The sequence below is a fragment of the Agrilus planipennis genome, unplaced genomic scaffold (genome assembly GCF_000699045.2).
Source record: "Agrilus planipennis isolate EAB-ADULT unplaced genomic scaffold, Apla_2.0 scaffold102, whole genome shotgun sequence".
NCBI classification, from domain to species: domain Eukaryota; kingdom Metazoa; phylum Arthropoda; class Insecta; order Coleoptera; family Buprestidae; genus Agrilus; species Agrilus planipennis.
The window spans coordinates 786,896-798,780 of NW_020439034.1; the positions used below are offsets into that span (position 1 = coordinate 786,896).

An 11,885-nucleotide genomic window follows, 5' to 3' on the forward strand; every position below is an offset into this window, starting at 1 on the left:
CACTAATAGTTTCCATGGAGAAATCTGGTATTCCTTTGACGTAAGCCTCTTCTGTTATGTTAAGTATTTACTTTTGCTTACCTGTTTAATCGTGTCCCTCCTTTCCCTTGTTTCTTGATCTGCTGGTTCTCCACCTGTTATGACTGGATAATGGTCCCTAAGAGCAGCTGGCACTGTCACAATTTTTTGTTCTGAAACGGCATTCACGGCACTTCCGTCTGGTTGTCCGATCTGCTGCTGATGGACACCGTTTGATCGAGACGTGGACGACGATGATTTCCTATCATTTGCGCTGGTGTCTGGTTTTTCCAGGACTTTGAACTGTTCGTCCTGTTCAATCTTTGCCTTGAGCTTGGCTCTGTCGTCGAGCACGTGAGGATCCTCCTGGCTGGCATCGTTATGCCTCAGGACCCTTAGGGCACCCTTTTCGTCGTCCAGGTGCGGAGGAGGTGGAATTAACAAGTCCGGACCTGCTCTCTTTATTTGATCGTATACTTTGTAAACACTGTCCCTACCTTGGGTGGCACGGTATTCTGGAAGGAAGAAGAATGTCCCAAAACAGACCAGTCCGAATGTTAATAGTACTAAAAACAAGACCGTTCGTTCGCGAGCCCTGAAGGATCGCCTTGTGAAGGATATCGGGGCTCCGTTCACGTACCTACTGTATGTAGGCAATATACCGCCACTTGCACTCATTATTACACTAAATGTTACTATTCATTTAGTGAATTTACTAATGCACGTAACACATAAACTGAACACCGAAGCGCTACGAGCACCACGCCATTACTGATGGAACTGCTCGTACTCTGACAGTAATGACAGATGTGGAGAGAGAATTCCGTCGTTAATGTTTCGCGTTCCGACCACTTTTCGGGATTGCTGTCGACTCCTAGCGGGAATATAATGAAACTCAAATTGAAAATATTACAGAAATCTTTTGAATATATTCAGTAGGTAAAAAAGGACAAACAACAAGGTCGATAGGGGTATGAAAATGACCCACATAAAAGTTTGCTAAAAAAATTTTTTGTTCATCTTGTGATTATTCCGCCAGGGCCGTCTTTAACCTATCGGAAGTCCTGGACACATAAGCCTAACGGGACCCCTACAGCTTTGAGAGAGAACTATTTTGGTTTATCAACAATTACTTGTTTCTTTACATTCACAATAAATGAATAGATAATTGTAGTATGACTCGAAAAAGTAACTCTAATATCATTCTCAGATTGGTACTTAAAATTGTGTTTTTTGAAAAGGCACCCTTCTGGTTTTCAGATATGCAAAATCGTCAACCAGTTTTTCAAACTCTTTGTCTTTGAGCGTTCTATGGACTGATCAATCTTTCTTGAAGCATTGTTCGTCTTAACTTATTTTTTAATCTTTTCCGTTTAAAGAAGGAGCGTTCGCCACTACAGTTAGTTACCATCATGTTTAAAAAGATTCTCAATGCAATTTCTACATTTGGAAATGTGTCTCCAACTCGGTTTTTTATAAAAATTTCTGGAATACTATTAGTTTCTTCATTTTCTTTCAAGTATTTTGCCAAATACAGACATTCTATTTTTAACTCTTTCTCGTTAACATCTTCATAGCAGCAAATTCTTTGCAACTTTGTCTCGGGATTTGGAGTTTTCAAGCGAAAAACAATGTCAACAACAACCAATGTCCTTGTACAAACTCAATCACTGTTTTAGATGTACGCTTGGGATATCACTTATGGGAAGTAAGTATTTCTACTTTAATATCTCTTCCCAACTCAGTTGGACTATCGGTGCAGTCATCAAAAAATGTCTGGTCTTATTCTTTGAGACAAGTCCTTGCAGTCACATTTTGTATTTTTCTCTTTGGAGAGCGATGAGAAGTATAAAATTTGAGAATATATAAATATTTGAAGAATCACCTACATTTAGGTATGTTCGCGTTTATAGCATGCAAAAGCGATTGTGCAACACTTTCGGTTGGCAGATGGATCTGGCAGGAACTACATAGGGGGCCTCCGTTGATCATGGGGCCGTGGGCACTTGCCCAGAGTGCCCAATGGAAAAGAGGGGCCTGTGTTCCTCGAATATATATATATATATATATTGGNACGACTAATTTATCAGTGGTCTGAGAAAATGATCACCAATATCATCGGAATTTATTAAACTTTTAGACCAAATTTTAACATTGCCTCTCTACTGGTTTTCATTCAGAAATGCAATTTTTGAAAATCAAAAAAAAAGTTGTCGAGCAGGAGTTAATTCCGACTTGGAACTAAAAATTCAAAATTATTTTGACTTTGTAGGACTTTAGTAACGACTAATTTATCAGTGGTCTGAGAAAATGATCACCAATATCATCGGAATTTATTAAACTTTTAGACCAAATTTTAACATTGCCTCTCTACTGGTTTTCATTCAGAAATGCAATTTTTGAAAATCAAAAAAAAAGTTGTCGAGCAGGAGTTAATTCCGTTTTGGACAAAGTGAAAAAGGAAAATCAGGAAATCTGATACATAACTTTGGTGTTGACATTACCACCTGTATTATGAAAGCAAAATTAAAACATTCTAAGAAACGTTATGATGTTGATGATGTTTTTGTTTCCAATACGAATTTTAGTTATATTATTCATTGATCTTTTAGAAGAGAGAGAAACAAGAAATGCAAAACTTATAACTTTTATTTCTTTTTTGTCTGTTTTTTAATTTTGTATAATCATCATATAAAATTATAAAAATTAAAACTAAAACATAATATAGTAATCTTATCAAACTAAACAATGAGATCTTATGCAATTAGATTACTTTAGAAACAATTGTACATAAATAAAATTTGAACATTTTCTTTATATATCACAATTGAGAAAAGGCCGATTCTTACTTAAAACACTAGCGCGAAACTTCGATAACGTCACCAAACTACTACGTCTTCGGTTTAAATCTGGACATGTAAAACTCACAATCCGTACAATACATACTCGGCACAGAAACAAGTTTCTTTCTGCATAAGTTGCACTTTATTTTACCGTTTGTAGCACCTTTATTATTCATTTGGGGATTAACGATTATAGGTGTGACCACAGCTTTTGGTGTCGGCGATTCGTTCCCACATTTTGGAGTATCCCCAAAACTTACAGTCTTCTTCAATTGTTGTCGGGCTGGCAAACCTTGTGAATACGCCACATACTTTACTGGAGGCATTTGATAAGGTGAATATTGGTTTTGAGGAGGCGAGTATCCATTTTGATGCTGTGAATTCCCGGTATGGTCTTCACCATAACCGTTGTTTCCTTGATGATGACCGTAGTTCGAGGAAACGTTACTCTCTGGACGTGAAACACTCTGATAGAGAGCATTTTTGTGATTTTGGGTAGAAATATCTTGCGTTGCGGACTTATGTTGGTCAGGAGTAGGCATTCTGTAGTAAACAGGATTTTGAGGTCTTTCGTGATTATACGGATAATCTGAAAATGGCTGAGGAACTCTTTGATAAACATTGTACTGCTGTTGATGATGAGCAGCACTTCCGTTTAAACTTTGAGTTGGTTCAGCAGGATATGGTTGTCGCTGGTACACGTTCCCACTTTGTTGGTGTACATTTTGGACGTGGTCGGCTGAATGCCTTTGCGTGCTCACATTTGCAATTTGCGACTGATCAACATTAGGTTGTCTATTGTAAATGTTACCATTTTGCTGAGGATGATAGGGATAGTGGATTTGATCAGTTGGTGTCTGGACTCGTTGGTGAAAATTTCCATTTTGTTGGGAATAATGATCAGGACGCATCTGGTTCCTTGGATGGATATTCCCATTTTGTTGTTGGGAATAGTACTGGTGTTGTTGTTGTTGATCGGAAGTAATTTGTTGCTTTTGATATACGTTCCCGTTTTGGTGTTGTGGATGATAAGAGTTTTGCGGATGATCTATGGCTTGTTGGGGTCTACTTCCATTGTGCTGATAATGGTAGATGTTATTTTGATCTGGTTGACTTGCTTGCTGAGTATTATAACCATGATGGTATTGCGGATTGTTGGAGCTGGTTTGAATATGATTAACCGAAGGAGTAGGAGACGGAGAGTGTTGATTTTTTGGTAGAGATCCAGAGCCTTGATAACCATTTTGCATTTGATACACCGATGGTGAATGTCTTACAACACTGTGGTTTTGTGGAATGTTTTCTGGATGAGATAATTGTCTGGCAAAATAAATTTGATTTTGACTTTCGGAAATTGCTTGTCTGATAAGACTATCTGAATTCCTTCTGTGGATCATGTTAGACTGTTGTTCGTAATTTATCTGAGGTTGATTGGGGTAAGTGTTAACTGGGTACGAACTGGAAGGGGGCAAAGTTTGGACTGAATTATGTTGCTCCTTATGGGCGTCGGGAATTTGGCTAAACTCGTTAGGAAGGCGATAATTCCTATCCGAATGTTGAATGGAATAATTGACCTTTAAATTAGAAGCATCTACGACATCTTCACTTTTCTGTGGCGATTGTTCGTTATTTTGATGAGAAAACAAATTGTCTACGGAGCCAGCTCTATCTCTAATTGTTATGGATTGTTCAATAAAAATTGGTTTAAGTTGTGGTTCTTGATTGATAGACGATGATTCAGATACGTTGTCTTCGTTTTTGTTCAGAGCTGCTCTCAAAACACGTTCCAATATTGGATTGGGAATAAAGCTGTCGTCTTCCTGTTCTTCTGCCGTTGCAACAAGAATAACTTGATCACAAAATGAGACACTTTTCTTTTTGGTTCGTGGCGGTCTAGTCCGTAGGATTTCTGGATTGGGCCCGATAGTTGCTGACTTTTCTTCGTCAGTATTCGTATTAGTTTGAACAGCATCAAGTTCGTCTCTTTTTTTCAGTGACAGCACACCCATACTAATAGGACTATTGGATAAGTCTCTTAAACTTTGTGTGTAAAGAACGTTTGAGTTCTTGTCGATCGAATAATTTCCACAGTCGAAACCGCTTTGCCCAACGTTAGGTCTTTTCTGAGCACATTCATTTTGTTTATTGATACCGGGGTGAACGTTAATATTTTCGAATTTCGATGCTAGATCTCTTACAGAAGTAACTTTACTACTATCACTTTTCATAGAATCCGTAGATAATTTTCTGTGCCCACCGAAACCATCTTTTTGGCTTTTTTCATCGATTTTCTTGGCTTTAAGTGCTTCTTGTTTAGCTTGAAGTTCCTTCAGCCAAGTATCGCTGGACGCACCCATTCTTTCCATTCCCTGTAGATATTTGTGTTCTTCTTGCGTCATGATTTCGTGCTTTCTCTGCTTCAATTGCTCCAATAAACCAGCAGACTCTGAGTAATTGTGTGAATCGATATTATTTGCGGTTGAAAATAAATGTTCTTCAAGAGCGGAGAGGTCAAGTCCAGACGGCGGAGGTGGGAATTCTTCACTGGCTTGACGCGAATGATTAACTGAACCTATGGGACTAGGATAAGGAGGAAGCTCTAAATTTTGAAGTGAGTCGTGCACGCAACTATCCACTTCATCAATGCTCTGAGCATTATGTCTAGTTTCATGATGCATAGGACTTTGCTCTTGATGGACAACGGCTGTGGTGACAATACGATTATCGTCAGGGTTTTGCTCAAAGGAGTTATCTGAAGAAATATTCCAGTCTCTGTCATCTTGACCATATTGGCTTCTCAAAAGTGAACGACAAATACTGTTTGATGGCAAGTAAGGCAATGAAGATTGAGACGGTAGGAATGTAGGAGGATTTCTCAGAGGACCTGAATCGGGAACATCATAGCCATGCTGATTACTACTATTGTGATAATGATTTTGTTCGTATTGTTTAGAAAAGTCGTGTTGGATCGAGTCTTCGTAGCTACTGTCATGTTTGTTGGCTGATAATTGTGATGTTGTTCTAAGTGGGGGTGGTGGAGGTACCTTAGCTGCAGTCAGTACTTTACCTGCACTTCCATGGAAACTCTTTCTCATGAGCTTGCTTCTTTCTAAATTAGGATTGGTGCTGGTGGTTCCCGTAAATTCTAGATGGCCTTCCGAGAGATAGCCGCACATATTCGACTTTTTCTCAGAATCTCCCATTCCAATTTTGCTGTCATCGACTGTGACCATTAATTTTGGATCCTTTGAAGGGTTATCTATGTTGCCATCCGTAAGATCAGGCATACTTCTGTTTTTACGTCTTATAAGGCCTCCCATTAGTTTTCTCCGTATCTTGTGTTGCTTTTTCCCTTTATCTTTGTCTTCTTTCGATTTTTTGTCTTCCTTGTCTTCCTTGTTTTTCTCTTTCTTGGAATTATCCTTTGTTGTTGTTACTGTTGTTGTTGGGGCAGGTGCAATTGATAAATCTTTAGAGATTTTACTTCTGTCTTCACTTCGGGATCGCTTGTCACGCACCTTGAGCTCTTCTTTTTTTGATTTTGAAGAACTTCTTGCCTCGCGAGTACTTTTCTTATCGCAGATGATATATTCAGCATCTTCTATTGCTATCGTTTTCTCTTTGCTCTTAAGGAAACCTTTCTTCTTGGGTAGAGTTGCGTATATCTCGATACTTTTGATCGGCTCTACAACCTTCTCTGGAGCAGATTGGACTAAAAGTTCCTTACTGTTTTGACGCGAATGATTTCCTTTATCTCTAGAATTTTGCCTCGAGTGGCGACCCTGACTTACATTGTCCGGAGTGTGAGTCATTCGCCTGTGAAGACTTCTCGCCCGCATTACGCAAGTATTGTGTTTCATTCTTGCCAATATAAGAGTTTGGGGATTATTGTAAGGTGCATTCATGGCAGCTCGCGCTTTCGTAGCAGCAGCGTTACAAAGCGCTAGGGCGAGAACAAGATCGTGTTCTTCCTCAAGCTGCCTCGACTTCTTGAGGAGTTCATCGGCTTCGTAGCAAAGAATATCGCAACTCGTAGAAACTTTTTCGGTAGCGACGTTCATATAATCTTCGGGGATTTTTGCAAGATGGCCTTGTTTTACTGAATGGGCAGCTGGGTTTACAGCAGAGCTGTCGTTGGATGATAACGAGTAAGAATCATATCCAGCATCGTAAATGCTTCCTCCGGTTACGGGGCTGTCTTTTCCGCGAGTAGGACTTCCAGGAACACTATTACTCCCGTTGGGCATCTTTCCGACCAAGTAAAGGTACGGATTTTCCATCGTGGTTGACGACGAAGAAGAAGCACTGTTACGATCACCGCTCCAGTTACCTGAATCACGTCTTCGTGGAACATTCAAATGTTCTGGAAGTGAGATGCCATCAGTTCCGGACGATGATCCGTTACTTAAAGTTCTGTGAACGTTGATTCTCGGTTTCTGATTCGGATGAGACATGAGCATGCTCTCTACGGTTTTTCTGGTGATATAATCGACGTGCTTAATGTCACCATCGACTTCGTCCACGTCCGGAACGTTTTCTCTGGCACGTATATTGTCTTGGATCACAGACAGATTTTGATAGTCGTCGTAGGAACGCGTTAATGGCTGCTTCTGACCGAAACCAATGTCCGGATTGGGTGTGATGGCTCTTCGAGTGTTTCCCACGTTGGGTTTCTCCGGACTGGGCGTCACAGACCGTTTGAGGAAGTTCTTCGTTGGAGACTTCGGATTTCGTTCGCATCGATAAGGAATCACGTGTTTGGGAGCATCTTCTGTATTGACCGGTGTTCCACTGGCTACAGCGTAGAGCAACAGGAGGGGTTGATAGCGACCTCGCCGACATTTTTCCACGACCTGTTGCCACCTGGGGCCTACTTCTCGTACAGTTGCATCATCGAAGTAAATCCATACGCGAAGTTTCGAATGGAAGAAGAAGGTGGAATAATGTTTTCCGTAATATGTGACAACGCCAACTAGATTGTGTAACGTTGTTTCTGCCCATCTTTTATCCACGACGCTTTGAAAAACTTCACTGAGGCGCAGGGTCGTGCCAACAGTGGCGAAAACGTCAGTAATGTACTCGAGGGTAGGTCTTTCTGAATCCCAGACGACACCAACAGATACAATTTCCGGTCGATTCATGAGAGTCCTCCTGATTTGGATTCGGGCCCCACAAGAGCTCTGTAATAGAGAAAAAGAAAATATTTTGGTCAATGGTGATTTAGACACGGTCATTTCTGAATCTTAATTAATTCGATTTGCTAGAAATTTTTTTTGAAACTTTTTGTTCAAGTTCGAAGAAAACATTGCTTAAGAAACCGCAAGCAAAACTGACCGTAATTCTATTAAGTTTCTAATTATTAAGCAACTATATCAATTAAGATTGCGATTTTGGATCGATCGACAGATCGATTTGTCAATGAATTTTTGTTATTTCATGTACCTTCTACTACAAAGCAGTTACATTAGTATTCATCCTAGAGCAAAATATGTCTCACTATCCTTTATGTGAATTACTTTCTCTTTCACGACTCTTAAGTCCAATCTCTTTTTGCTCCTGTATGTAACTGCTCAGTTATTATAGTTCATGTGCGTGAGAATGTTGTTTGCAGCAAACAATGTTTTTCATATAATGCTTATGTAATCATGCCGAGAGCTATTTACCTACTGCTTATTTATTTTCATACCGTTTGCGTGGTACAATTTTAACCAAATGTGGAATAAGTGGTATGCATTATACCTCGAATCAAACACATAATGCTACTTTAGGAAGGCGCGATTATTTTAATGTTGAAACAGTTTAAGAATTCCGTCGATAATACGGTAGTAAACGTCATTTAATAAGATCATTGTGTAATCGGCAAAGACGTTTAAAAAACTTACCGGACAATCTCTAATATCTCCCATTCCTCCTGCTTTTCGTAGAAGTTGTCCAAAAGATTCGGAAACGTTTAGGAATCCTCCGGCAACGTTAACTTGTCTTGCTTGTGCGGTCAATGCGGACGCTGATACATAATGTACCATCTAATTAAAGAGTAAAGAGCAATGGTTAGTATATAAATTACATATAGATGTAGTTTATTAATATCTATATCAAAAGAATCTGATAAAGTATTTGATCGAATTAAACGGTAACTGAAATACAGCATGGGTTTGACCTGAGTAACCTGTGTCATACTAACGCATAAAGAAGGAAATGGGGAAGAAGAAAGGAAGCAGGAAAAGCTTCTCATTATGTCTTAGTATAATATTAGCTGCCCAATCTTGAATTAATGTTCTTCATCAAGTATTGGCATAGTATTGCCTGCCCAAATTTGGGTTATATATTTCCCCAGTTCTTGGCCCAATTTTGGACTAATCAAGTCAACCCAATACTGACTAACCGGTCTTTTCCATGACATAGTATTGCCTGCCCAAATTTGGGTTATATATTTCCCCAATTCTTGGTCCAATTTTGGACTAATCAGGTCAACCCAATACTGACTAACCAGTCTTGTCCAGTTGTGGACCCAGCTTGTTAACCAGGCTTGGGCCGAAATGGCAAACAAGACATTTGCCATGCTTAGTCCAATATTGGTTGCCAATCTCAGACCAGAATTGAACAATCTTGGATCAAGCTTAGTCCAAGTTCGGTCCTGTCGTGATTTCCTACATGGGTTTGCGCTTGTCTTGCACACCTCCCAACTCTATAATAAATACAGCAAAAAAAAAAAGATTTCCCGCTTTCACGGGAAGCTTTTTCTACCCCATCTTTATTTCCCATAACCACTATTTTATTATCAGGTCATAGGTTACTAAAGCAATCCCATTTTTACCTTCCCTATGACTTTCTTTTCAAGTACATTATAAGATTCCAATTTGAATGGAGTTTTCTTTTCTTCTTAATTAAAAAAAAAACGAATTAAATGAAAAATATTAACCTGAGTAAAGGGTAGTGGTTCAGAGGTGGCTCCACAAGAATTGCACACGCTTTGTTCGACCAGAGTCATGGCGAATTTCTGATGCGGTATGCAGTGTTTCGCGTTGCACATGTCCTCGGCCTCGCCATGTGCTATATGCATATGGATGCGAAGAAGCATGTTTTCGAAACATTCTGCCGCATCGTCCATGAAGCCCAATTGGAAACGTTGCTGGTCGAAAAAACTCTCGGCAAGAGCCCTGCGGAGAGAATCCGGCGGCAGCGCCGTTTCATTCGAAAATTGAAGCTGAGAGAATAACTCCTGAAACAACAAAATTATCGGTTTTTAGATTAAACGAAAAATCAAAAACATCAATATAATCAATTAAAAACCTATTGCTTCAAAATTTAAACGTTCTGTTAAAATTTGATTTGAGAATAAAGAAGAGTTGTGTAGTGTTTCACTTTGATTTATGTCATGGATTCTTTTACTCAAGGCTTGGCTATAGTAATTTCAAGCAAAGAAGTTCGTGGGGCCCCTGGTTTTACGTACCAGTTCCATTCCTGGCAAGGGAGTGACAGAAGCCACAATTTTTTCTTATTAATTTGAGAATTTATGTAAAGTTAATTCAAAAAATTGACTTCCATGCTCTCATGAAATTGTATTATTTCACAAGACACAATAGATCAGGGAACTAAGACCGGAGATACTGTTTTCAACGTAGTTTCCGACGAAGAGGAGCTCTCTTGAGTTGAAACAAGTCAAATTAACGGCATTCGATGTAAAATGTTTAAAAATTATGAGCAATTCCTAATTCACCTACCGGAGACCTCGAAAATGAGTACTCTCTTGTTTGTCCTTTTATTTCATGTAGTTTTTTTTTAGTTTTGAAATTGAGACTTCTAAAAACTTTGACATGCTGATTTGGACTCCACATCGCATATTACGTAGCAAATGGTTCTCCTTTTGTTTTCTTCTTTTTTAATACCTGGCTAATAAATATTTGCTTTCGTTGACCTGAACTTTCATGCGCCAACTTCACTGATAATGATACAATGTTCATATAATAAAACCAATATACTAAGACATAAAATTTTAATCATACACAGAAAAAATCGATCTATTGTTTGTTTCTTTGAATGTTCTATATTTATAGGCCAGTATGGTGCACTATCCACAATTTAATGGAGCGTCAGGTTAACTGTTGATTTTCTTTGAAAAACACTGTACAATTAGCTTCGCGGAATCCATTGTTTATTGTACTGTTGTGCAGTTTTTAACTGTATAAGGCGTTTAAATATGCACATCAGATTCTTTTTGAAATAACAACTCGTCACGTATGTGCCTATGTATAAGAAAAATTACTGAATGGACAATGGCCAACATGGGCGTAGAAAACAACAAAATACTCATCCGGCATTCCTAACAGTTTTGATGAGTCGAACAACTGCATGAATACTACAAATATTGTAATGGACGAATGCCAACAAAACGAACATTGAAATTATTGTTTCACTGATTTTATCGAAAAAATATGCGATGTACTTGTATGATTCCAATTCCCTTTATGACAGGGCTTCTTTTTAATTTTAGGCAACTACTTGAAATTATTTTTTTTTGTTACAATTTTTACTTGACTTTAAATTCAGTTTCTATTTCATCTCCTTATCAAAACCAGGATGGGGAAAAAATAGTTGATTTATTAATCTAGTACCGACGTTTCGCCTTTTTGCTATCTTCGAATAGGAGAACAGAGGATTTTATGGTAGTCAATAAGAAATAGATAGGATAGTAGGACAACTTCTCAGGCATGAAGATCTAGTTAGAGACATATTAGAGGCAGAAACGGAAGTTAGGAGGGGTAGAGGTAGACCTAGATTAGATTACTGTTCGCAAATAGTTAGGGATGTGGATTGATCTAGTTTTAACCGAGCGGCATGGCCTACAGGTTTAGACTATTGCTTAGCATTCGGGAGGACGCCGGTTCGATTCTAGGTCCGTCTGCCTTGGTCCAAGTTTTTCTGTGGTTTCCTTGGATCACCTACGCAAATGCTGAGGCAGTAATATTCCACAGATAATCTTTCATTCTCTTCTGTCTTCATTTCGTCCGTCTCATCTTTCTCACC

General features: G+C 38.9%; 2 protein-coding genes and 1 long non-coding RNA gene across 5 annotated transcripts in view; 1 reads left to right on the plus strand and 2 right to left on the minus strand.

The window, feature by feature from the left end:
• The window catches only part of LOC108735153 (mannosyl-oligosaccharide 1,2-alpha-mannosidase IA), a 129,741-nt gene extending 128,930 nt beyond the window's left edge, over window positions 1-811 (minus strand). Inside the window, exon 1 of the mRNA XM_018466990.2 lies at window positions 82-811. Within this exon, the coding sequence (XP_018322492.1) occupies window positions 82-696 (615 nt within the window). The 5' untranslated portion in view covers window positions 697-811. The remainder of the gene's footprint in view (window positions 1-81) is intronic.
• Window positions 1-11,885, plus strand: part of LOC108735155 — a 480,326-nt gene that overhangs the window by 350,720 nt on the left and 117,721 nt on the right. The window lies entirely within an intron of this gene.
• The window catches only part of LOC108735152, a 130,828-nt gene continuing 121,635 nt past the window's right edge, over window positions 2,693-11,885 (minus strand). For all 3 annotated transcript variants that reach the window (XM_025976645.1, XM_018466989.1, XM_018466988.1), the window contains 3 exons: window positions 9,781-10,080; window positions 8,744-8,884; window positions 2,693-8,041 (listed from right to left, as the gene is read on the minus strand). In XM_025976645.1, coding sequence (XP_025832430.1) covers window positions 2,909-8,041; window positions 8,744-8,884; window positions 9,781-10,080 — 5,574 coding nt within the window. In that variant the 3' untranslated portion in view covers window positions 2,693-2,908. The remainder of the gene's footprint in view (window positions 8,042-8,743; window positions 8,885-9,780; window positions 10,081-11,885) is intronic.